The 26,744-nt window shown below is 43.2% G+C and overlaps 1 protein-coding gene and 1 long non-coding RNA gene across 5 annotated transcripts in view; one reads left to right on the top strand and one right to left on the bottom strand.

Moving 5' to 3' along the window:
- Nucleotides 1-339: 339 nt before the first annotated feature.
- On the bottom strand, nt 340-3,582 carry LOC118318008. Its single transcript, XR_004795593.2, has 3 exons — nt 3,461-3,582; nt 1,280-1,328; nt 340-1,178 (listed from the first exon to the last, which is right to left on the bottom strand). It is a non-coding gene; the product is annotated as an uncharacterized LOC118318008 (long non-coding RNA).
- Nucleotides 3,559-26,744, top strand: part of slc38a4 (solute carrier family 38 member 4) — a 32,880-nt gene continuing 9,694 nt past the window's right edge. The window contains exons 1-13 of one of the 4 annotated variants that reach the window (XM_035647167.2): nt 3,559-3,693; nt 17,659-17,898; nt 19,243-19,339; nt 19,922-20,037; nt 21,363-21,436; nt 22,127-22,219; nt 22,580-22,661; nt 22,771-22,853; nt 23,464-23,522; nt 24,143-24,403; nt 25,358-25,437; nt 26,211-26,311; nt 26,431-26,555. In XM_035647167.2, coding sequence (XP_035503060.1) covers nt 17,774-17,898; nt 19,243-19,339; nt 19,922-20,037; nt 21,363-21,436; nt 22,127-22,219; nt 22,580-22,661; nt 22,771-22,853; nt 23,464-23,522; nt 24,143-24,403; nt 25,358-25,437; nt 26,211-26,311; nt 26,431-26,555 — 1,296 coding nt within the window. In that variant the 5' untranslated portion in view covers nt 3,559-3,693; nt 17,659-17,773. Of the gene's footprint in view, nt 3,694-5,203; nt 5,531-14,287; nt 14,568-17,658; nt 17,899-19,242; nt 19,340-19,921; nt 20,038-21,362; nt 21,437-22,126; nt 22,220-22,579; nt 22,662-22,770; nt 22,854-23,463; nt 23,523-24,142; nt 24,404-25,357; nt 25,438-26,210; nt 26,312-26,430; nt 26,556-26,744 lie in introns of those variants that run through there. The other 3 variants (XM_035647197.2, XM_035647178.2, XM_035647187.2) reach the window with 3 other exon arrangements.

The raw sequence follows: 26,744 nt of genomic DNA, 5'->3' as shown, positions 1-26,744 counted from the left end.
AATGATATTGGTTGCAGAAGTTAAAGCATTACTATGTTATGCGACAATTTTCTGACCTTATGGTGATGTCACGGTGACATCATTCCTACACATGATCATTTTTCCAATCTATAGAGGCTATGAGGTGTGTCTATTGTCCTATAGGAGGCAGAGATGCCTCAAAAAAATAATTTTTTAAACAAATTTTCTGACGTCTTCAGGACTTATCATCTGATATTGCTGGGAATCATTTTCTGATTAACAAACGCTTTACATTGTATCTCTAGCTTTGAATTTGTGAAGATTTTTTTTGGGGAAAGTGATTTTTGTTGACTCTGACCTTGACCATTGACCAATAAGCTCCAAAAGACAATCATCTGGAGATATCCTCCCAAGGAATATTCCCACCAAGTTTATAGAAAATCCATGCATGCATGTCTTTTTGAGTAATTGTGTACACTTACACACACACACACACACACACGTACCCATACACTTCTGCTCACAACCACATAGCAGAAAACACATAACAATAATTTGTCTATCGTGGCTATCAAACCCAAAAAAATGAGAATATATGTGAAAGCAGCATTTCCTCCCCTCCGTGTTTCCATGTCTTTTCAATCAAATAATACAATCCACATGAAGGTTGGAGTTATTTTCAGAAGCCGGTGACGCCTAAGTGGGGCCTTGTGAGGATAATTAGGAATCTGAAGAGACGTGAATGGTTTTCATGTGACCACGAGTGTTTCCCATCAATTACCCAGACTGTGGCATCCTGCCATAGTCTCATTTATCCCCGCAACAGTTTCATGATGAAAAAATATTTTCAGTACACATAATTATATAATAGATCTCTAACTTAGTATTTTTTTTAAGCCATAACAGCCTTCCCCTCCCTGCCAGCTATTGCCACAGACACAATCTAAAAGGTTTTCAGACATGCGCTGAAGTTCGGACATCGTCTTCAAACGTCAGCAAAATCCTGCCAGACCCCAAGTAAAAAATCTCCGGAGAATTCACAGCGGGTTTGATGACTGTAAACAAAAACATGGCATTCCGCAGCGGAATCTTCGTCCGTGTAGGCAGAGTTCATCGTATGTGAAAGGCAAGCTCCGAAAAAATGGCCCGACGCAACTTTGTGAACTTTGTCCAGAGTTGTCCATGTGTTTGAAAACGGCTATATTCTGCAAGAAACACTGGGAACAAAAGAAAGAGTCAGAAGATGTGAATGTGCTTGTGGCTGTATATCAATATGTCTTGTGGTAGATTTGACTTGTTCATGCAGGGTGTGCCTTACCTCTCACCCACTGCATGCTGGGATGGGCTTCAGCTCCCTCTGACCCAGCCTTCACAATGGATGAATAGATGGTGGTTAGCCGTACATTTTTCAACAACTGTCAATCATCTAACTGTAGATCCTAAAGGAACTGAAATTCCATCTCATTTAAAATGCCCGCTTGCGTTGAGAGACGTGGAAAGTGTTGCAGATGTTGTCTAGCAAACATCAGCGTCTTCTTTCCACTTTGAATCAGTAGGTGGAAGAAGCGCAGAACGTTAAATCCAAAGAAAAATCTATTAGACTTTCCTTTCATGAGTTAAAGGGGCAGTAAGCGATTTTTAATCCAACGCACTTTTCTAAAATGGACTGCACCACACAACACTGTGTGCAGTTTGTTGACGTCAATCCCCGACACCTTAAATAGACACTAAGCGATTTTGCTCATTTAAACTGGGCACTATGTAATTTTGGAAGCAAAAAAAAAGTTATTTTCTTTTGACAGATTAAAAAAGAAATAGATTTTTTTTAACATTGGGGATGCGTGAAGACTAAGATGAATCTTCAGATATGAAACATTTAAGGTTGGAGAAATTCTGCGAGATCTTTTGCTATTTATTTCGCAATTTGTTTCAACTACTTTGGAAGTAAATAGATATATCAATTCAAATCAATTCAATTCAATTTTATTGGATAGCGCCAACATACATTGTCTCAAGGCACTTTACATAGTGATATATAAACTTACTATTTCTGTGTTTTATATTCATGTTACTGGAAGAAACTGTATTCTGTGGGGACCATACTCTTTTTTGTACTTTGTCCACCGTATATTCTTTTTGATGCTTGATATACAATTATGTTTTAGTCTTTTTTGCATGACAAAATTAAAACAAATTCAATAAATCCCTGTTTCGCAGATGAAGCCCGCAGGAGTGGAACCACCGTTGTGTGGGAAATATAAGGACATGAGCACCAGACAACCCCATATCTGAGTTAAGCATTTCTAATGTTTCTTCACCTCACATGCAAATAATACTGAATTCCGCATGTACATTGCAGCGCCGCACCCTTCGCTACAAGATAACATATTCACAAGCATTCACATGCTATAGAATTTAACAACAACGTTTGACTTGGTCGTGTGAAACACAAACAAACGTTTCCAGACAAATTGAAATAGTCCAAAAGTTATATAACTATACTATTACTACTATATTCATATTTATTTGGACTATATTCTCTACTTGTAAGCTCTAATGATTGATTCAGAGTTTTTATCACTAATACTAAGAGATCAACTCTTTCTGGCTGGCTGAAGTGGAGCCGATTTCAGCCACTTTACACACTGTGGGGTAGTTTGAAATCACCTTAGAGCCCCATCACAGGACATTCTGTTTACTGTCATTAATCTGAAAAGCACCTTGCATCTATAGCTGAAAAATACATTCAGTGGAGTTGAATGCTTACCCCTGAGAGTTGGCGTACAGCCAATCGGGAGCACGGGGACATTTTTGATTTGACTGTTTATTTCGAATATGTAAATAATTAACATTATATATGGTAATGGGTAATGTATAAAAAAATAAAGAAATTATTGTTTTTTTATCCTTATGAAACGATCCTTATGACTGTATTATTTGACCTGCTCTGTCATAACCCATACAGTGTTTCACCTGTTGAAATAGCTTGAAATGGGCCATGATACAACCCACAAAACACAGTGTATCACCTGCCAATACGGACGGAAATCAGTTTCTGGCGGACGATCACTTTTTGGCACCACACCAGAGCCCCTTGGTGATTGTCCGCCGCTAACTTACACCCTCGGGTTTATAAGGCAAATCCCAAACTGTGAACATGCGCCCTGTTCTTACCCCCTTTCAAACTGGCAGTGAACGGGGAGTGTGCCGCCGCGCGCCTTTTTACAAGCAGCCTGGGGTGTAAACAAAGGATGCCAGTCAGTAAACGCGCCACGATCATTAAACAAACCTTTCTTTTAATCTAAAAGAAAGAGAGAGAAAAAAGGAAAACATTATATGTACTGGCCGAAACTCCACGCTTTGGCCAGTATGAATATGCATTCTGATTGACTCTCACATCTGAAGATAACGAGGGCTGATGAAGGGGAAGAAAGTGTGTGTGTGTGAGTGTGTGTGTGTGTGTTTGGGGGGTCTGCCCCCACAGCTCGTGTCTGTTCACCTGGAGAATAACGAGGGGCGAGGAGCCCCCCCAGCGTCGCTCGGTGCGCGTAACACGACGCCCCCCGAGAGTTGCCGTCGTCGCATGGCAGATGGAAAATTCCACTCCAGTCTCCTCGCTCGTTAAATGGGAAGGGTCTTCGGCTCCTGTTTCCAACCAGTCCGACGCCTCCTCCTCCTCCTCCTTCCTTCCTCCAGGCTGCACGCAGCTGTCCGCTCCGCCGAGGCTCCAGGGTAAGAACCCCGACATTTACGCGCCCGACATTTCACTTTTTTTCCTCATCTGCGGCGGCCAGTTGTTATCGACGTGATTATTATTATTATTATTATTATTATTATTATGACTGTTTTCACGCATGCACGCGATGTGCTGCTTCACGTCGACCATCACGTTTTAATGTCCCGGGAGCGGACAGTTTGATTCTGATTGTTTATTGTCCTGCAGCCTAACTAGGGGATAAAGGGAAACAATGAAAAGATGGATCATTTGTGCGTTGGGTTTTAACGAACTACATAAGTTTGTCCCCCCCACCTCGACCATTCATGTGGATGAGTGTGTGCATTTAAGTTAAAGAGCAACAGTGGCCGTGCGCAGGGCGTCACTGGAAGCGCCAACGTTGTTTGTGTTTCCCCCCCCCATGTTTTTACAACAGAATTAGGATCTGAGTCTTGGCAAAGTTCGAATTTGAATTGAATGTGCACGTCTGCATGCGGCCGTTGTGTGGATTTGCGTTGTTTGCTGTGACACTTTCTTTTTTTCTCCTTCTTCTCCCCTCGTTTACCTTAAGAGAAAAAAACACAAAGGAGACTGTTACTGTTCACAGGTTTGTTGTCGCCCTCACTGTGTCCGCCCCCTTCTCCCCCAGCTCCCACATTATAAATATGTTAGAGTCATTAGGGTGAAAAATATGGAGAAAGAAAACATGACTATAGCCTAAAGTAAAAAAAAAAATGGGGAGAATGGCTTTATGTAACAGCAGACAGTAGCATGCTGAGTGTGGCCAGCATGGCCCACTGAGGACTAATAAATATGTTATGACTGCAGTCGCAGGCCTTAAGACTTTTGTCATGCTGCGATGGAAAATGTACACAATTTGCCGGAGTTAATTTTGTTAACTTGATTGGATCTCCAAAGTGTCCACGGCTTCAGTCTCTCCCAAGTGATCCTCTTCTCTGGAAAACCGCAAAAAGGGTTGCCACACAAACAACACGCTTTTTTCTTCAGCTCATCTGATATGCTTTCTCTCTTTGGTTCAAATCTCAATTGCGGTCGTTAGAATTGGGCCGTTCCTCTCTTCTGTTCTGCAAGTGCTGATCGGCCTTGCAAAGAAGATCTGATGGACTTTTTCCGATGGCATCGTCAGTCCTGAGGTGGATTTTTCCACAGTGTGCCTCAGCTTGGGAGCCCGTGTGCTCAGTCATTTGTACTTTCTTAGTAGTCACACTTTATGTTCCTGCAGTTTAACCAAAAAACCTCAGTCACATACAAGCAGGTTGGCTGCTTTTTGACTGAAAAACAATGACCAGATTCAGCCAGGGGACCATTTCAACGGTGGCATGTTTAAGCAGTTAGTCAGGTTTCTATCATTGCCCCTTCTGAATGCTAAAAATACCTGGTTGCCACACAGCGATTGTGCATGTTCAAGCCCGGTCTGTACTCTAGCCACCGTACACTTATGTAACAGGAAGAACTGATGTAGTCACTTCTTCCCTTAAAAAAGAACTCCACTTGTGCCTTTTGTCAGATGGCTTTTTAAGTATCTTCAGTTGTGATGATACCTGAATCTGGGTGTTTTTTTGGCAACATTCAAGCTTTCGTGTGTTTTAGTGAAGGCTGCACGCGAAGAAATGTGCTGGAAATCGGAAAGAAAAACAGGAAACGAGAAGCATCGCGAATGTGAGAAAGCCTACGATCACGCCGCTGCCACAGTAGACATTGAACAGATGTCTTCGTGGACAGAGGAGTACTCCTTGCATCAGCGGCGTGCCTCTTCAATGTTGCACGCCTGAACATTTTGTTAAGAAGAACACCCATCACAGTGGCTCCTCAGTAACTTTATAAAGACTGCAGGTGAGAGGGGAGGGGCGTAACACAAGCTCGGGTTCGAACACCTGTCAGCAGGGTGAAGCTTGGTCGTGTATCCCTGAATGACAGATGTAGGTCAGACCCCTCTGCGGCGGCTGGGGGGGGTTGAGGCGCTGCTGCGGCCGGCTGATGTAACTTGGACCATTGATGAACACTTGAGCTGCAACCCCTAATGCCGAGTCAGTGTCGAAAGAGTGGGAAATCACTGACACGGCGATGGCAGTGCAACAAAGGGAAGAAGCAGTTTGCCACTTTTTTCCGAAAACACTATGAACAAATTCAATTGAAACCCAAGGAGGTGGCGCGCATGCAATGTAGGGAGCTCCCTGTTTTTACCTGCAAGATTGCGATTCAGTGAATTGGGTGCTTGCTCGTTGGGAAATCTGTTGGGTTTCTCTTTAATATTGTGAGTGACTATATCAAGTGCCTTGAGATGATGTATGTCGTGATTTGGCGGCAAATAAAATGGAATTAATAATTCCGAAAATGTCCCTTAAAAGTGCTGTGTGATAGACGGAGAACTCTCATTTGAATCAATCAGTACAAGCTCGGGTTCGAGTCTTCCTAACGTAAAAAAAAAAAATGGCTGCAGTATGTTTTAACGTGAGTTGGAAAGTTGCCCTGTTTGCCTTCTTGCCAAAAGCTTTATGTAACAGGGTGTCTGCATGATACATATACATATGTATTTATACAGCCAGGTGACTGTGTTAAGTATGAAGACTGGAGATGGGGGGAGACTGCCATTCCCCTTGCAAAAACCACAGCCTGTGTTTAGCTTAACTCACCGGATGAAGACTTCGGGTATGAGCCTGACACTGGCTACATATTTCCCGTGGTACTCTCCTCCACCTTCCCACTATTTGTGTGTTGCCATTTTTCAAACTAGCAACCTTCACACTGGAAATGGCAAGTTTTGATTAGACTTGGGGTTGTGCAGTAAGAGTGGGCCCCTGCTCGCTTATTTCTGGTCAATGGTTTTAAATATATTCAAGTCTCGGATTTCTACATTTCTGCAAGAGCCACATGCTGCCAACAAATTGTCTTTGAGTGCATTGAGCTCCTACAGTGTTGCGGTATAGGCAGACTTTAAGTCAAGGGGAAATTATGTTCAATATTTGTTATCAGATTTAGTTGTATTAAACAGTCGACAACATTTTGTTGTTGTTTTTACCCCACCATAGCAGAATGATAACCGCTGCTGACACGGTGCTTTTGCTTTTGCAAAAAATTATAGAAATTAGATTAGATTAGATAAACTAGATGTGTTTCATGCTGTGTTTTAGAAGTGCTCTATACGCATATTTATTTATTATTTTCTTGGACAAAGCCTGGCTTGCTCTTTCCCTCTGCTTTCAGTCGTTCTGCTAAAGCCAAGCTCACCGGCTCCAGGTTGTGGCTTCATATTTAGCGTTCAAGGTTTCCTCTAACTCACAGTAACAGAAACAAAACACCAAAAATATACTGAGTCTGTGTAACTTCTGTTTGAGCAAATTAAAATACCTTTGTAATACATGAATGAAAGTTTCATGTCTTCAGCAATAAAACACGCCGCTCCAGCTTTGCTCGGTCTGATATGACCTTTCACCTTTCAGTTAGCTAATATTAGATTGATAGAAAATGTTACTTAGAGGAGCGTTGTGAATGTCCACAGGGATCCGGATTCAGCTAATGCTAATTACAGGAAACATTTTGACATTATGACAAAAAAAATAGAACAGCCCACAGAAAAACCAAAAAAATACCTTGTCGGAGATACTTTACATTCGTCTTTACTTTTAATGCATTTTACTTTGGTCTTTCCATTATGTCAAACATCTGAAACACGAATCCCAAGTGTCCCATAACGTGCCTCTGAATAATCAGAGTACGGCAGGTTCATGGACACTGATGCAACAGAAAATTAGTTTTGTACCCAGTGAAGGCAAATGAACACAAAACAGACAGAATGGCCCATTTTGCATATTTACAGTAAATTGACCTAAATTCCTAAATCATGAATTCTTTCTTACATAATGTTTAAAGACACACACTTTCCTGGCACATGAATTGCTGTGACAAGCTTTGAGTTGTCTGACCTGCAAAATGTGAATCTTTAGGCCAAAGCCGAACTCAAAACGATGTGTTTTGGTGACTGCTAGTCTTGGTGACCGGTCATCTGATATCCTAAAATAAGCAGTCACATTAGTTCTGTGTTAGCCCTTTTTTTGTGCCGCACTAATGAACCTGAAAATGTGCAATTTTCTGCACAGAGTGTTTGTCATGGTCTGTTTAAGTTGGCGAGAGTTCAGCGTGATGCAAACCAGAGAAACGGGGGAAATTAGCAGGTTATTCTCGAAATGTGGTGTCCTGCTGAATGAGCAGCCTGTTCCAAATGTGTTGCGGCCAAAGGCATCTTTGTACAGGTGAATTGACCAGCTCAGATATTCAGACAAATTTATGCTCACATGCTCTCAAATTACACTCGGGGGGGGGGGGGGGGGGGGGGGGGGGGGGGGGGGGGCATTATTTGTAATGGCCACATGGTGGAAAATAGCACAGAGTGAACTTTCTTAGTCTTTTAGCTCCAGCGTATCTATCTAACCAATAGACTTTTAGTGTCCTCCTCAAGGCCGAACACTTGACCTTGAGAAGAATTCCATATTGTTGCAAAGCAAGATGCCACCGTCACCATTCTCACACCAAGTTTGATCACGATAACGCGAACAGAGCGAGTGTTTGCAAAGATGGCTCACAAACAAGGTTGGGACACACCTGGATTATGGACAAAAGGTCAATATGATGTTTGCCTGAGGTCGACTGGCCTTTGATGACAAATGACAACACTGAAGACAGTTTTTTCGTCAATATGTTTTTTGTCTTTGGCTCCATGACTGCAGTTTCATTTGTCTGAGATCAGTTACAGCGTTTTCCATTTACTCCTTAAATTATCCGTGTTCATAGATTAGAAATCCTGATTCCGATGTGTGTTTTTTTCCCCCTGCTTTCTGAGAATCCCTCAAAGACTTTTCCTCATAGGTTCAGTCCCCGATAAGAAACAAAGATTGGCGTAGCACTTCCCTTTTTTTCCGTGTCCAACTTGTACCGATTCATTGGACGCACTAGCCTTGATATGGAGATGCCAAGTACGACAGTCCAGATATGCTTAGAACAGACAGACAGCCCTTCCCTGGAAATTCAGTGTTTGCACTAGTATTGCAGAGTTTCGTCCGAACAAAATCCGGTGTCTTTCAACAAGTGCAAAATGGTGCCCCGACCACTTCTTGGAACAAGGTGTTGATAGTGAACCGTAGCCCTGGCCTGACGGTCCATCTGCTGCCAACATGTAAAATGTATGACCGCAGTGTGACAGGAGGGGGGGAGAAGCCAGAGGAGGAGGGGGGGGGGGGGCAGGGAGCAGTCTCAGCATGCCAAATACAGAATGATGAATTCCTGCTGCACGGAGGCTGTGACAGACGGGATCGCTCAGCTCAGCTCAACACAGATGTCCGTCGCTCGCGACTCTGTATGATGTGGTTGTGTTTCTTTGTTTTTTATGACCAAGCACAGCAGACAGCGCCGACTGTAACCAGCCGCTGTAAATCTGTTCTACATGGCATGCTTAAATTGCTGTGATTTGTTGAGTGGAATCACTCACACGCAACAAGCGGTGACTTTAAGAGGGTGTTGGGTTGTTACATTTTTATTACCGACTACTGGACGGTGGTGATTTTGGGCTGATGGACTATTGTGCTTTATAGCAATGGCATTTTGGGAATTACGCTTATTTGTTGTCCTGCTAAGAGTTAATTGAGATGGTTGATGCCAACCTCACTGGTCTGCTAATATTTGGCTACACTGGCCGTCTGTGCACTCTGACGTGTTCACAGATTTGATATTGCGTGTCGTTTGTGTGGCCCGTGTTGACCCTTGTGGACCCACTTGCCTTAACACGACCTTCAAAGGGAAAGTCCGGAAGTTTGCGGTTGCAATTTGCAGCTCCAGAGATGTGTGTGTGTGTGTGTGTGTGTGTGGGTCTATCTAAAGCTGGTTTAATGCTTGAAGCATCTGTTCGTGCTCACGGCGGCTTGGACGTCACCGCAGCGGCAGACTAGTTTATGCCAGCACTTCAGGTGCGCCTGACATGCAGTGCAGTCTTCTCCTCAACAAAAGGTGTCGCTGCTGACAATATACAAGAAGAAGAAGGGGGCGCCTTGGTCACGCACCATGGCAACGGCGACACAACCTGCATTGGGATCGTTCGATGAGGAGGAAATTGTGGTTTTAAGCTCCTAGACCATGAAGAAGGTGGTCTGTTCTAGGGGTCCTAGTGAATACCTCCCCCCATTCCTGGACATTTGTCCTCCCTTATCAACACTGTCTGGCTAGTTTTTCCTATTTATCATATTAAAAGGAATAGACAAATCTCTCCTGAGCACTCATTCCAGAACATTATCACCCCTCCCCGGATAATGCAACAACCATCCCCTAGAACATTCCAGACCATTCAGAACCTGGTACCACCCAGAACATCTCCAATTAGCAGTCATTCACTATTCAATAGCGTCGTTAGGTTAAACAAAAGGGCCAATAGACAAATGTAAATATGCCATTTGAAGGCCATGAACAGAACTTCTGGGGTAACTGATGTGATTGCAACTGTGGGCCTTTTATCTCCAGCGTCACTTTTTAAACTTCACTTATGGTGTTAAAGGAGAGATCTCAAAAGGACCATGAATTATGCTCTGTTTTTTTGTTTTTTTTACCACTTGTGAATATCTGAGCTCCCTAGTTGACGGATCATTAAGGTTCTTGTACTGGCGGACCTGTTCGCTGAGTCTTGCCTCCAGTTCATCATCTCGCCAAATGCTCCAGACAACAACTGACCAAAAATGGGAGCGGCGCAACCTCACGAAACGGCACCAATGCCACGGGAAGTGGTATTAACATGCACCTCGAGAAAAATGTGGACATTTACCACAAGTGGACAGGTCTAAATATGTCTGTTCACACCTAGCACCAGAATGTGTCTTCAGTGATCACTTGTGATTGGATCTTACTTTCCCCGCTCTAAATGAAAATAAAACATAAACATTTTATTTTCTCATTGGTCAATGTGTTTGAGAGGCTGGATGAATCAATGCGCTTTTCGTAGCTTTATAATTAAGTAATACAAGTAAAGAAATTCAACATGTGGCAGTCAATGTTAATATTGTGGCAGTGGTCACAAGTACATTGAAGTATGGCAAACAATGCGCAATAAAGTACTTTTGGTTTGTTATGAAACAGCAGGTCAGAGGACGTCATCTCAGTAGTCGGTACTTCAGTGTGGCCCAGGACGCATTGGAGCTCAAACAGCTAAAAGTGTCCCAGATCCCCTTCTATTGTGGTCTGAGTGATCGGATCTCAAATGTGTCCCTCAATGCGTCTTGGGTGCGTTCACACTCATACTCAGAGCTGTCCACTTGTGTTCCGATCCCGAGACAGAAGTTAATACCAGGTCTGACGAGGGTCTTTAATGGAGGACATTTCAACAAATGATAATGACTAAGTGTATGTATTTCACATCTACTTGCAAATGAGATTGTAGACGCACAGGGACAGAAATATCTGTTGCCTCTGACCTGAAATTCTTCGAGAGAATACATTATATTTTTGTCTGTATTATTTGGAGACATCTGTGTTTAAAGCCTCCGTCATCTGGACAGCGATTCACCAGCAGACTGTCAGTAGTATTTGCAGACAGTCACGTGGCAGATAGAGGTATAGGCTGTATTAGAGGCCTTCAAGTTCTAGTTCACATTGATCACCGACAGTGTTGTTGGGACTGCGAGCTGCACAACAACGACACAGGTTGATGTTGAGGTGGTCAAACAGGGAGGTTAATAACCCCTTCATCCATGACGACAACATCCCCCCGTGGCCTCCTCTTGTTTACTCAAGAGTCAGCTCAATGTCAGCTCAGTGAATTACTCTTCTGCAACAGAAATTAAAAGAGTTAAGTTCTTGAGTTAAATCGAAAATACAGAGGTCAAACTCTGCAGTGAATCAGCCATTTCAAAGATCAGTACGTGTACATTGAATGTGAGTGAAACGAACAAGTAGTTTTACCTCAACTTTTTTTTTTGAGCAACCCCTTTGCAATAGCCCCTAAAAAAAAATAAAAGAATACTCACCACACCCTTGGCAAGCTCCTGCAGTAGGTGGACACTTTCAGTAAGATGACGAAGTTTTACCAAAGAACAAGAAGGGTGGGTACAGCGCAGTCAGAGGCAAACCGAAAGAGCAGGAGACCTTGGAAACTTGACCAAGGTGGACCGGGCTGTTCCAAAAAGGTCTATCGGTAAATAAGTGAAGTTTCCAGGCTATGGTTTGTTAAAGGGAGATATTTTTTCTCACACATCACATGGAGGATACCTCAGGATCTATAAATCATCATTCAGTCAAAATCTTCCCCTACAGCTTACACGATTGCATGTATTTGAAATACCCTGATTTTTAGTCCCCTGAAGTGTAAAATACAGTCCAAAAACCGTTCCCATGATGCAATTCAGTGGTATCTTTCAGTCAAACCCCTGTTTCTGTTAAATGTCCATTTTTCAAACTCTACGTTCCCACTTTGACATCATCACAGTCATGGTGTGACAGAAGACAATTATATAACAGTTTCCACTGGTCCGAGCTGGCATGCCGGTATTCACAGGTTCAATTTGTGGAGTCCCTTTGTTTTTATGCGGTTGTGTGTGAGATTTTCTTGACCTAAGTCACTTCTAAAGTTGGCTGCCGCTCCTCTCTGAAATGGTGACCCCCCAACCCCCCCCCCCCCCCCCCCCCCCCCCCCCCCCCCCCCCCCCCCCCCCCCCCCCATATGTGACGGGATTGGTTCAGGGATGGCTTTCTGGTCATAGGTGATTGGCTGAGGATGTGTGAGGCCCACCACACACACTCCCAGGTGCCATTTATAGAGTATCCCTGCAGCTACAGAGTTGATAATGGTGGGGAGTTCTCTGGCTTTCACAAGACTGTGTTGTTCTTTGCAGTGGTGGTTTTCCAAACTATTTTGTGGCTTCCCCTTTTCGTATTTCACCAACATACTGATGCGTCGTATGTCCAAATCCAAAGAAAAGCTACATTTCTCTTTTTGGGGGATGGGCTGTGTGTCAGTTGCATACCAGCAACTTCAACAGACTTCTTTCTTCCACACCAGCGACAGTCATGGCAGGCATTATGTCTTAGGGTTTTCCATCCATCCAACCCATTGTAGTCAATATGATATAATATGATATAAAGGGAATTTCTTCAAATTAGCGGGAAAAAAAAACATTCACTTAGGCTCCAAGTTGAACTGATAGGTTTACGTGGTCAAAGGTGACATCATAACTTTCTGCAAAAACACGTTCCCTGTCAAAGTTTGACATCTTAACTCAGGAATGGAAGGGGGGATTACGACCATATTTTCTGTAACTTCACTGGTTGGCTGAGGCTACAACAGTTGGGCTTTTTGTTGCTGCGGTAAAGTTTAGATTTAGATTTTTCCTTAACTTAATTTGGGTCATTTTAATGTTTAAAGCATGAAATATCACATATATCCTCTCAGAGATGAAAAGCTGAATTCTGAAAGAATAGACACTTTGACTTAAGGTCAATAGACATAAGTGAGATCACTCTACGTTATGATTCTTAATTATTCATGTCACAGTTACAGTAGGTTTTATCGTTTAGCATAATTGTCATATGTGGACACATAGGCAAAAAGTATTGCTTCACAGATTTAATTACATTGAAAAAAATAACAAAATTTTCTGAACTTTTTCGAACATTCAAGGTCCATAAAATCTACATTGGATGATTCTTCATTTTTTAACATAGATGTTATTAAATTATGTTCAGCAAAAATCTTTTCATTTATAAAATATCTGATAAATATATACCGAAGTGTGGAGTGAAAGTTTTCAATTGTGGCAACATCAACGAGTTAGATTACATTACATTCATTTGACGGGAGAACGCTTATGACAAATTGTTCTGTGTTTTTTTTGTTTTTATTAAACTGCTCACTAAAAAACTTAGAAGCAGCTGATTGGAGGAAAAAAGTGGTGCTGCAGTTTTGTTCCTCACAAGTGTGTGTATGTTCCTTCATTCGGACGGCATTACAAAGTGTGCAGAGATAAAAACTCATCCCTGACACAAACATGACCTTGGGCACGGTGACATCCCGACCACGCTGTCTGCCGCGTCCCTGATTGGTCCGTCGGCGGCACTGCCTACCCCGAGACCACTGACAACTGTCCACGGTGCAGCTGGATGTCTGTGTGTCCGCGAGTGCAGCTGCACGTGCAAACTGTTTGTCTCTGAGTGAGTTCAAGAGAGGCAGGGGAGTGACGAGGGGCATCAGTTGCTCCAAGCGTTGGGGGATGGTCATCATCATCACCAGGTCATCATTGGTCCGCGCATGTGTTGGCGTGTTTACTTTTGCAACAGTATAAAACTGGATGGTTGTGGTCATGTGGTGCTGTCACGTGATTATGTGATGAAGCCACGTCGGGTATTTAACAGAGTTGGTGGACCATGGAATCTTCAGTCTGATGGTCGTGAGCGTTATGGCTGTGTTACATCTATCTATCTATCTATCTATCTATCTATCTATCTATCTATCTATCTATCTATCTATCTATCTATCTATCTATATAACTTTCAAACTATCTATCTATCTATCTAGCTCTCTAGCTCCTTGTGGGTGCCCCCTGCTTTGGCCTTCAAGCTCTTTTCTTTTGAGACAGACATGTTTATGCGTAAGTGTGTATTGGGGGGTTACAACCCTGCTCAAAGGAGGGGCCTGTGCAAACTGTGGCTGTCCCCATTGGTCGACAGAGGCCCTCCCTCCTCCCTTTTAAAAGCCTGCATTTTCACCTGAGTTACAAAAGAGCTGCTGCTGCTCCTCACCCATTCACTGTCTCAACTTACTTCGCCAAAAACAACAACACGTTTATTCCGAAAGGAACACAAAGGAACACCCTCAGAACCTCTTTAAGGAACTTTTCAGTAAGTGAGTATTTACTTTTTGTTGCCTTGGCTGAAAGATGTGGTTTTATACTATGCATGAGAATAACGCTACCAACCTTCATACACAGATTTACAAAAAAACACGAACACGCTGCGACGTTTGTCCTCACAGAGTTTCTTTTGCAAACTTGTAGCATTTTGAAGCGAATGTCTTCTCTTGTTTGTTTTTTTTTAACTCTTTTCTCAGTTTCTGCAGTATTTCTTGCTCCTGCAAGGCGAGAGCCACCTCTTCAGAGGTGCTGGCTGATGCAAGAGTTTTGTTTGGGTGGAGGACATGTGAGATGGCTTGGGTGCTTTCAAAGTGGAGACCTTAAAAAATCAGCTCTGGGTTACAGGCTCTTATGTATCTGCCTCAAAAGTGTGTTTTCAAAATGTTCTCTAATTTTGAGACTATGTCCCAAGAGTTTTATGAGTCAGAGGAAACCGTTTGTTTCTTGTTTTATTCTTTAAAGGTTTTCCTGTTTGTCTCCAATATACAATCAGAATTCATGTGAACTCTTGTCCTTAAAGTTCGTGACTTTGGTTTGTATTATCTGGTGAAACAGGTAACGGCAGAAACTGCTATCACAATTTCCCTAAGACCTATTGATACAAGTTTTACTGTAAGTGGAGAAATAGTCAAGTTTAAAGAACCGCTGCAAAAGCAACGGAAATGTGTCTGTTGGCATTTCTGACAGCATCTTCTCTTTGAGTCTCCGCACTGTTGTCATTTGTTGATTCAAGCGGTTTCATTCGCAGGTTGGGATTTGGTCCGTGGGTATCTTTCTCAACAATGCAAATGGGCTCGGCATTCTTCTCTCACAGGTCGTGAGGCCAAGTGCAAGTGTGTTTCTCCCGTGTGCAAGAAGGGAAGGGGGGGTACCAGCAACAAGTGGTCACTCAAGGTGCATTTTAAGTACATTGTGTTCATTGTAGGTGTGAACTGCAACTCAGTTCAGCTATGCATGTCTGATACTTACACCCCGAGCCGGCCTGTGTGCCTGGCATGCCGCCAGAACAAGCGATTCTCTAAAGCTACGGCTGTAACAACAGTGGACTTAAATTGTGGAACACAAATTTAACCCGGTTGGACAGGTTAATCCGTTTGGCAACGAGAAGTGATAAAACGGTCTCCCCTTCTGTCTCCCCACACAGTGGAGAGCTACACTGAGAGATTGGGGCTACTGGCGTGTGTGATGCGGTTGTTAACGGTTATCTAGCTGCTTGATCTCTGTCGGCTCCAGGAGATGGTGTTTTTTAAAGCAGCGGGCTTCGGAAGAGCAAGATCCCGGAGAGAGCAGCAGCACGTGTATGACAATAGCATGATTGAAAAAAAATCTAGCTCTGTGTGTCTATCTGTATCACTCAGGTGGGGCTACGTTGGAGAGTTTTAACATCTCATGTTTCGCTTTCCATTTAGTTTTTCCAAGTGGAAAGTTTCTTTTTTGTGAATTCATAGTGGCCTGTGTACTGTAAACACTTGTGTGATGCAAAGATTCTGTTGCCCAGCAACTTCCTTTAATCAGAGACTGTTGCTCAACAAACATTCAAAGTTATTTTGAGACAGACGTGTTGACCATAAATGCATTAATCAAATACAGCATAATTATGATTAAACATTATTGTACATATTTTATTATTGTTATTATACAATACATTATTTAACAGTAGTAGTAAGTAGTCACTTGGTAGAACAAGATTGTACTTACAAAACCAATGGTCAGTTTACAAAGTGATGCATCGTCGAACATAGAATTACAAATTATCCATTTTGACCAGCATCCTACTTATATAAACATTATAATATTGTACTAAATTGTAATAATATTGTGTCTTTCAGCAAATATGTTGTATTGTATATATTATTGTATTGTTGTGTTGTATTGCATGTATGCTACTATGTAGAGTGGCAAGTATTTACACCTAAAAGTTTATAACAGAAAATAACTGCCCTAAAGGAATAGCTTGACATTTTGGAACATTGCCACGAGTTAGGTGAGAAGATTGACGGCAGTTTCAAATCCGCATGATGAACTTAAAGCTGTTTTCAGACATAAACTCAGGAAAATGTTGGCCCCCTTAGGGCAGACGGCCCAATACGGAATCTTGCAGAGGTTTTCCTGCTGTATTCTCACATAGGCTGATTTGGACATTTTCCAGAAATCGTACTAGGGGGCTGGTAGGACAAGTCTGCATGAAACTGTCTGGTGCAACATTGCAGACATTTGCGTTCTCACATACATACCATTTGTGAGCAACAGTTGGGATTATGTTTTTTTGTTGCCATGGTTAGTTGTTCGTTGGGTATCGCTTGGGATCTTTCCTTCCGACCCAATGATCAAGCTCTTTGCATGAGCGACAGACCAATTGATAAATAATTTGGCCGTTAGCTGCATTCATCATTTCGCAGGCATCATTCGGTCTCTGCCGTTGTTCTTCTCCTGAATGCGTTTCCTTTTTTTTCTTTACGTCCGTGGGTAAGACGAACAAGATGGTCTGTTGATGGGGGTGGCCATGGGGCCTCATGAACCCATTGTATCTTTAACCTGGTCTCAGGGTTTGTTGACTTAGCCCCAGCCAGCAATCTCTATTTACGTCAGAACAAGCTTGTAATGTCGGTTTGAAGATAGAGGATGCAAGCGAGACGTGATTTTTTGATGTGTTTTATAGACAACGTATAATCATTAATGCCACAATTTAAGCTGTTGTTAAATGGATACAGCAATAAAGCTAAGAAAGGGACTTGCAAGTGTCATTAAAGCTGTATGAGGTGTGACACGGTTGCATCATATACCACCTTTCAAGGATTCAAGGTAACATAACAAACAGCCTCCCACTTCCAGGAAATGAGATTGGCTGGTGGGTAGAGCAGAGGGGCCCACGTCCTTCATCAAGGCCGAAAGGCGCTGTGGACAGCGAGACCAGACAATAGATGGTCTGTAGCCATGTAGTCGCTTACAAATCGCTGTTGTTGTGATATCACGAGAGTTAGTGGAATTTCAAGACTTGAGGCCCACTGTTTGCTGATAATCTGAAATCTGATTCTTCGGAGAAAAACATTCTAGTCACCGACACATTTTCTTTTTCTCTTGTAGGTATTAAGGTCGTACAGAGGTGGAGTGAAGAAACGTATCGCCGCCTTGTGAAATTCCAGCCCCGCTAAATCTTGAAAACGGCATTTCCCCGCCTCTGGTCTTGCCGCGCGCCAGTATGCCAGGAGCCATGGATCGCATGGAGCTAAGTAAAGTCTCCACAGAGGCTGACGACGACAGCGGCGACAGCCTGGACGACCGCTACACAGAGCCCATTGACTCCGAGAAGGCCACCATCAGCAGGTGAGCGACTGCGATGGCGTTGTTTCTGTTTCCTTCTTCCAAACGACCTGACACTAAAGAAATAGAGGTAGTGACATTGATCTGCACTCAAGGCACATTATTCTATTATAAAACTTGAAAAAACATCTACAGAGAGAAGCTACGCGGACGACACACAACTGTAGCTTTCCACCAAGCCCAACGCCGACCCTCCCACCATCTTCCCTCTCTGCCTGCCTCAAATCAAATCCTGGTTCACTCAAAATTTCTTTAAACTTAACTGCAATAAAACAGAATTTCTCCTGGTTGGCACCAAGTTCACTCTGGCCAAATGTAATAACTTCTCACTAACAGTTGACAACTCCATAGTTTCTCCCTCTCCCCAAGTCAAGAGTCTCGGTGTCGTCCTTGGCAGCACTCTATCCTTTGAATCCCTTATCAATAACATTACTCGGACTGCATATTTCCATCCAACTACACACCCACCCGCACTCTCCGCTCTTCCTCCTCCCTGCTCCTCCCCACACCTCATGCTCCGTTGTCATCCATGGGGTCAAGAGCGTTCAGCCGTGCAACCCCCCGTCTCTTGAATTCTCTCCCACAAACCATCCGTGACACCCGTCTCTCAACACAACTTTTCCGTTTGGCCCAGTCTCTGCAACTTTTTAGAAATGTTTTAGTATTTAACTGTGCTCTATTAGTCTGTTGTTGTTGTTTATTGCTCTGTATTTATGTCTGGTCTGTTTTTACTGTTGTGCATCTGTTTTTATCTTGTAAGGTGTCCTTGAGTTTCCTGAAATGCGTCCATAAATAAAATGTATTATTATTATTATTATTATTAAGGAACTTTAATGCAAAACAACACTGATAGAAAAATATCGACTATTGACAGAAAATTCAAATGAATCACATAAGGTCTGGTGAATATGGAGCTGCTCATTTAAATGAATGAATTTACTACTTACTACTTATCAGACAGAGACTTGGGTTGACTTCAGGGCAGCAACTCAGCCATTAACTCAATTGTGAGGGCTCATCGGACTTGAAAGTGGCAGCAGTGAATGACGATTGGCGTGAAGTGGCACGGCCATATTTTTGCACAAATTAATGGCCTTGCACGCTCAGATGACCTCAAATAACCAGCACAGACAGATATAAGCCAGTGAAAACTGACATAGTTTGGTAACTCGTCGTGAGCTCAACACAAAGATTACAGCTTGCGCGAGAGGAATGCCAGGATATTAACATTCTCTGTCCCATAATGTAACACACAAGTTCACACACACATACTGTATTTATGCTGAACTGCCTTCTGTGTGTGCATATGCTAATGCTAATGTTTTGGTTTTTTCTTGGTCCTCGCAGCCAATTTATGGACGACAATGACGACGCGGAAAGCCAGAAGTTCCTCTCGAATGGGATGATGAAGAAGAAGAAATATGAAGAATACCATGAAGAATATGTAAGGGGATTCACAAATGACAGCTTTAATATAGTCAGGCAAGCGTTTCCCCAACATGGAAGAACATGAAATTCTCGACCATGTCATGTCATGTCCATGTAATTCAAGCAGCCGCAGTGGGTAAGATTTTAGTGTCACGTTCCAAAGCGGGCGTTATGCTCTATCCGGGGAATTTTGGTGTTCCGGGAAATCTTGACAGTAAAGGAGATAACGTAGAAGTGTGGGGGAATGGTTTTGTCAGTAAAGCTTCATAATTACTGGAACTGCACTATGCAAGTTGTACGTAACAGTGTAAGAGGACACAAGGGAGTATTCTTCCTTGATTGACATCTCGTAGGTGCCTATGTGATTTAAGTCTTTCGGGTTTTCTTGCATTTAAGGTTTCCTGCCCACTGCCAAATGTTTGCACTCTTTCTTGTTGCAATGCTGAGGCATATCTTAGACAACTGATTTGAATTCTAAATATGCCATCAATTATCTGGGACTGATTTTATTTCAAAGGCAGGCCTCAAATGTCCTTCAGCATTGTTCTGACGCTTTTCCCCCACACATCTTATCCCCCTTTCTTCTCTGTCTGAGCAGCATCCTGGCCACACCTCCTTCGGAATGTCCGTCTTCAACTTGAGCAACGCCATCATGGGCAGCGGCATCCTGGGCCTGTCCTACGCCATGGCGAACACTGGCATCATTCTCTTTTTGTAAGTTGGGCGGCGGCGGCAGGCTCCGCAAACTCACAGCGCCCATCGTTAGGGTGTGTGATCGAGAAAATGGAATGACAGGTCGGACAGGTAGCAACAAAACCAAAAATATTTTCATTACGTTGAAGAGTAAATGCTGAATGCGCATTCACATGGCATCAGAATGATCGGAAAGACAAGTTCCTTGAATGGGACAATACACGTGAACACGAGAAATCAATTCGTCATCAAAAATGTTGGTATGCGGCTTGCGGAGTCGTTGATGTCATGTACACAGAAACATGGCGAACAAAAGCGAAAGTTAAAAACCTTTGATAAATGTGAAAATTTAAATTGAAAAAGAAAAATCATAATTTTCTGAGAATAAAGTCGTAATTTTATGGGAATAAAGTCAAAATGATATGAGATGAAAGTCGTAATATTTTGAGAATAAAGTCGCAATATCATGAGATTAAAGTCAGGAATTTTGTCTCTGTGTTATTTTAGTGGAGTACTGTCAGGAGAGCAATCTCATGACAGTAAAATGAGGAACGTCAGTCTAGGTCGAGTAAAAGCGTTTCATTGGTTACTGGTTATTTCCGTAATACAATATTAAATGAAATAAAAAAAGTTCTTGTAAAATCACAACTTTATTCTCGTAAAAATTCCTCAATGTGGCCCTAAATCCCTTTCGTGCTATCCCAGCCTGACAGGTGTCTCTAAATATTTCTTCAGCTACTGCTGAATGATTAAAAACTCCTCCTGCCATCTTCTGCCAGTGAAGAAACAAATCCCTCCCCCAAAACACCACCAAGCACCAAAACTTCCCCCATCCTGCTGCTTCAAATCACAATGAGCTGAGGCGCAACTGTCGCAGGAAGCCACAACAGCAATGCACTGCCCCTGTACTTCCAGTGTCACCCCGCTGACCTGCAGGAACGCCTTGCGGAGAATGCGGCAGACGAATGCATTGACGTAGCATTGACGTTGCACTGCGCTGGTGATGATAGAACCATGTTAAACCACGCGCCGTCCCGTGAGACAAACCGACCCCCCTCCCCAACACCCAAAACAACTGAATGACAAACACATGTGAGCAGCTGCAGAGTGTCACTGCTCCATTGCCCACCTGCCATGTCATAGCAAATGCATCAAAGTTATATGAATTGCAAACTTCCCTCCTGTCTTTCCCCTACTCTTTTTCCCTCCCCCGTTACCTACAGTAAAAATACTGAAAGATTGTATTTTCATGCGTAGAGTTCTTTGGCCTCACTAAAACTGTGACGTATTGCTCTGTGTTTTTTATGCTCAACTCCCTCGACCTTTCGCTTCCCTTCTCTTCGCAGGGTCCTCCTCGTCGCCGTGGCCATCCTGTCCTTGTATTCTGTACACCTTCTCCTTGTGACGGCAAAAGAAGGAGGTCTGTGTTTCCTTTTACTCCAAGCCCATCCGCCCCTCCATAAGACCAATGTAGGAATTTCCACCTGGAGGTCAGGGCCCCCGAAAGTGGTCCATATGAGTGGGAAATAAATAAGACAGTAGCGGGGGGGGAATCGGATTTCTGATTATTTTTCATCCCTTTCTCCTATCTGTTCTCATCTTTTTTGTGAAGTACTATGCTGTTTCACCTCTCCAGGATCTTCTCGCTCTCATGTTAACAGAATTTTTCCTCAGACATTCAACCTACGACAAGGGGTTACAATAAAACACAATATATTAATAATACTGACTGAAGTATATTAACGTGCTGGTTCAACCACCAAGTGATTATTCTGAGAAATATGGTAGAATAGTAGTTGAAGATACTTTTGGTTGAGAGATACTTTTATTCAGACAATAGTCTCTAAACACAGGGGATAAAGGTTATATAAAAGTAAGTCCACAGTAGAGTCTGCAATTTCCTAATGACAGGCTGAAGTTAAATTTCATATACCGACGACCAGTATGGTATTATTCAAAAGGCAGGGATAACATTAACTGTGGATTTTTTTCTTTCATTTTAAACAAAACTCGTCTGTTAGATCTAGTCATCCCTTGTCTTTTGTCTGTGCTGTGATGCCCGAATTGTTATCCGCGGCTAATTCTCCTTCCACTTCTCCGTTCCTGGCAGGATCCCTCATCTACGAAAAGCTGGGCGAGAGAGCATTCGGTTGGCCGGGGAAAATGGCAGCATTCGTGTCGATAACCATGCAAAACATCGGAGGTAGACAGTAAAGCAGTGTGTTCGTGTGCACAGATGAAAGGCCAATTAAAGGAAAATCCTGAATATATATATATATATAAAGTGGCGCAAAATAAAGAAAGCACCACCGTTAAACATCCAAATGAGAAATGAGCTTTGGCAAAAACGGCGTTCGGCCCTCCACTGCAGTGTCACAGAGAACTTTTGTGGAACAACACTTTACCGAGGATTTTCCTTTAATTCATCTCCCATTTGTATGGAATGGTTTTTCTTTATGAATTATAATACAATTACCACAACTGTATGTGTCCAGGAACGTGGACAAACAACATACGGCATTTCAAATCTCAGACAATATTTCCCCTTGTTGTCCTCCTGCAGCCATGTCCAGCTACCTCTTTATCGTGAAGTACGAGCTGCCCGAGGTGATCCGAGCCTTCTTGGCTTTAGAAGAAAATTCCGGGTGAGTGTGTGTGAGTCTGTGCAAAGTACGCTCTTAACTGTGTGTGTGTGTTTGTGTGTGTGTGTGTGTGTCATCCCCTCTGATTTCAATCTGTGTGCCCTGTTTGCAGTGAATGGTACCTGAATGGCAACTACCTGGTGGTGTTTGTGTCGATCGGAATCATCCTGCCTTTGTCTCTCCTGAAGAATCTGGGTAAGGACTGCGTTGCGTATGTGTGTGTGTGTGTGTGTGTGTGTGTTTTTCAAAGACCAATTCACCGTCAAATTGTACGTCGCTCATTTACTTCAGCGTGTGAAATACTATCACTTCCGGCACATTGCTCTTGCAGCTGTCTGGCCAAGCCAGAAGTAATGTAACCTTAGTCCGGCCCTTTAGTCAGCTATTAGGAGTTACAGTAACGCAACACTGCTGTTAGGCGTGTAGTCAGCTCCGGCGGCCAGATCCGTCTCAGCTGGCCGAGCTCTATGAGGCTGCGCACGGAGCCCACCAACCACATTATGTCATTGAGGCCGATCGGACATCTCCCAAACAAATGGGATCATAGCCATGTGTCTGAGCTGGTTTTGATTTAATAATGCGGGCTGACAAGCATTAGATTTGTATTCATATCGGATTTCCCACGGTTTTAGGATATGGGTGACAACCCGGAAAAGGCAGGTAGGTGACCCATATTCTAAAATAGACGACTGATTTGGCAGCTACAGATATGGAGCAGAGCAGCAGAGGTGCAGAGTGCGAACTGTGAGAACAGTATCACATGTCATTGCTGATTTTTTTTTTTAAATGTTCCCCTCCTCTTTAGGCTACCTTGGCTACACCAGTGGGTTTTCCCTTACCTGCATGGTCTTCTTCCTGGGTGTGGTAAGTTCAGTCTCCTGATCGCAGGACATTATCAACTAGACACAATTATGAATATGGATCACACCAGCAACTACACCGTCAACGTTACCACCCATGACTACCCAGTAGTTAGTACTAGTAATAGTACTAGTACTCACTACTCGTGGGTAGACGCGTACAACTACACACCTATAAAGTTTTTCAGGCACAGAGAAGGGCATATTATAACCACTCAAAGGGCATTTGTCTACAGACGCATATGTCCTAATGAGATGTATTTAAGCTGCTATGACCAATATTTTCTATATGAGCAACATATCATTTGACTACGCGTAACGTGAAAGAGTTCGCTCGTAGTGATGAATCCCCTGAGTGATGAGAATTATCCTCCAATCCTCACCTACTGTATATCACCAAAATGGAGCACTTTAGCTTCTTTAAGCGCATTGTTTTGGTTCACTGCTTTACTCTCTGCTCTCATGAACCTTATTCAGCACATTATTAAATAAAATAGAAAACGCTAGAAAATAAAAATCCCCAAATTCCAAAATTGGACAAACTGTTTGTTGTACCTTTGTTCCATTTTTTCTTTTTACCTACATGAATTATGTGAACATAACTTGACGTTGACATTTTTCCAGCTCATCTACAAAAAGACCCAGCTGCCCTGCCCTCTTCCTTTCTTCTCCCACCACTCGTCCAACCTGAGCATGAACGCCTCGGACACGGCGGGTATGTTCGCGCTGCAAAACCGCTCGTCACAAATGGACTTCTCCCGGGCCGACGTTTCCCCGGCGGTCCAGGGCAGCCACGACGCCCACCACTCCACCGGTGTCCACTTTGAGCCGCACCCCGACGACGAGGAGATGTGCACGCCCAAATACTTCATCTTCAACTCACAGGTACGGCGGACTTGGTGGTGGCCCTTCAGGACGCCTTTGACTGCTGGTTGAGAAACTGCCGATTGGCTCCCAGCTGTGTGTGCAAACTTCTACTGACCCAAAACATTTGTCCAGTGCGTTAGTTCAGCATTTTTGTGTAAACATAACCTCTGGTAAAGGTTAAAAGCATCCAACACCTGAAATGCATAACTGGTACGTTATTTTAAAAGGTGTGGCATTTACTCACAGGCACAAACTGGTTCAGTGCGCCACCGGCAAAGTGAACACGAGTGCAAAATGAAAGATAGTAACAATGCCAAGAGCATGTGAACACAATATTCATACGTGTGAATTTGTTTATGCTTCTTTGTACAAAACAATATGAGGCTTACGCACAGGAATGCACAGCCACAACAGGGACGGAATAGCAAGTGTTTGCATAGACACGTTTGGTAAAGGTGGAGTTTTTTTCAGGGCGTGCGCTTGGCTTTTGTGTGTGAAAAGCTTACACTATCATAAATCACTATGGGAGTGTGACACGCAGCTTTGTGTCGACACCGGGACGCAGTCGCAGTGTCCAAGGTGACATCTACTGTATGGCGGCCGTGTCTAATCCCTGAGTGCAGCATTATTTGACAACACACACACACACACACAAATATTACGTTGAAATGAGTACTCTGTGTTCCCGATCCATAAATCATAATTAGAAACTGCGGCAGGAAAAGAAACAGTGTCTGTCACGTCATGCATGACCGCTGTAAAACCAACAAGGCACCGAGTTACAACCAGTCCAGTGGTGGAGCTGTAACTGTGGGCGACGGTAGACCACAATGTCCCAGCCCGGTTTCTTGTTCAACTCTCGAGTGTGAAAGTAATAATTCCTTGGCTTTGTAGAGTTTTATTTTGGATCAACTGCACCATGGTTGTATTTTCTGAAATGTTTATGCGTATTTCTATGTGGTTTTTCCACAGACGGCATACACCGTGCCGATCCTGGCCTTTGCCTTCGTCTGCCACCCGGAAGTTCTGCCCATCTACAGTGAGCTGAAAGAGTAAGTGCGCTGCTCCTCATAGAGCAAATTTGCTGCCTGAAGGCCACCATGTTCTCCTAGATAAGACAAGATAAGATGAGATATTCCTTTATTCGTCCCACAACGGGATATGTAGAGTAAAACTAACATTTTTTGTCCTTGCAGAGGCAACACAAACACTGCACACGGCATCTTATCAGAGCAGAGAGATGCAGAAAAACAAAGATATTTATCGGATTCCCAGCAATCAAGTAGCAGAACCAACCGGCTGAGATGCAGACAGTGACAGAAGAAAAAAAAGATTAAAAACCCAGGGAATTTCTGGAAAACAATCTGAGACAGTACTACAGAAAAGTTTTTCTGACAGAACTAAGATACAATTCCCATCTCATTATTACAAAAATATTAATCTTATTCAACACAAAGCCAAAATAGGGTGAATGACAGGAGTATAAATGTGGTGTTTAATCATGCAAACTGAAGGTCAATATATTAAACAAAATCTTATATACTGCTCCTTTAGGTAAAAGATACTATGTCATTATTATAAGAGCCACTTGAAGACCAAATCAAATTTGCGTGGAGTTGCGCGACGTCTGCGCGATTATCTGCCCGGGAGAAATGGTTTGCGTCCCACTGAGAGGACTCACCGAAAAGAATTAAACACACTGGAATACATTAGTTTTAAAGGGGGCGAAAAGCACATTCTGAGGATCAGAAGTATGTGCATATATTCGAGTATATGCGACCCTAAACCTTCCTAATGGGTGTGTGTGTGTGTGTGATTTCTTCAGTCGCAGCAGGAAAAAGATGCAGAACGTCTCCAACCTGTCCATCTTGGCCATGCTCATCATGTACATGCTGTCGGCATTGTTTGGCTACCTCACCTTTTATGGTAAGACGTGATGAATCGGAGGGGTGGAGAGATGATTAGTGTGAGAGGATAGAGGAAGGAAATCTGATTGCCGCTTTGTGAAATGGTTTAAATTTTTGTTTTTCTCTCCTACAATACAGACAACGTGGAGGCAGAGTTGCTCCACACCTTCACCAAGGTGTACAAGTTCGACACCATGTTGCTGATGGTGCGTTTGGCTGTCCTCACTGCCGTCACCCTGACCGTCCCCATCGTGCTGTTCCCCGTGAGTACATGTACACATGAGCACGCCGTCCGCCTCTGATGTCCGTGGGACCGTTGGAAAAAAGAAAAGGGGCACACGTCCTAATAAACATTTGCGCCGACGTTCGTTTCGGGGCGCTTTTGTCCTTTTTCAACTTTCATCGCAGTCGGCAGCCTTCAATGGAGCCTTGTTTCGAGCGCTTGTATAATT

This window comes from Scophthalmus maximus, chromosome 12, assembly GCF_022379125.1.
Source record: "Scophthalmus maximus strain ysfricsl-2021 chromosome 12, ASM2237912v1, whole genome shotgun sequence".
Classification (NCBI taxonomy): Eukaryota; Metazoa; Chordata; class Actinopteri; order Pleuronectiformes; family Scophthalmidae; genus Scophthalmus; species Scophthalmus maximus.
This window is presented reverse-complemented; position numbering and strand designations above follow the sequence as displayed.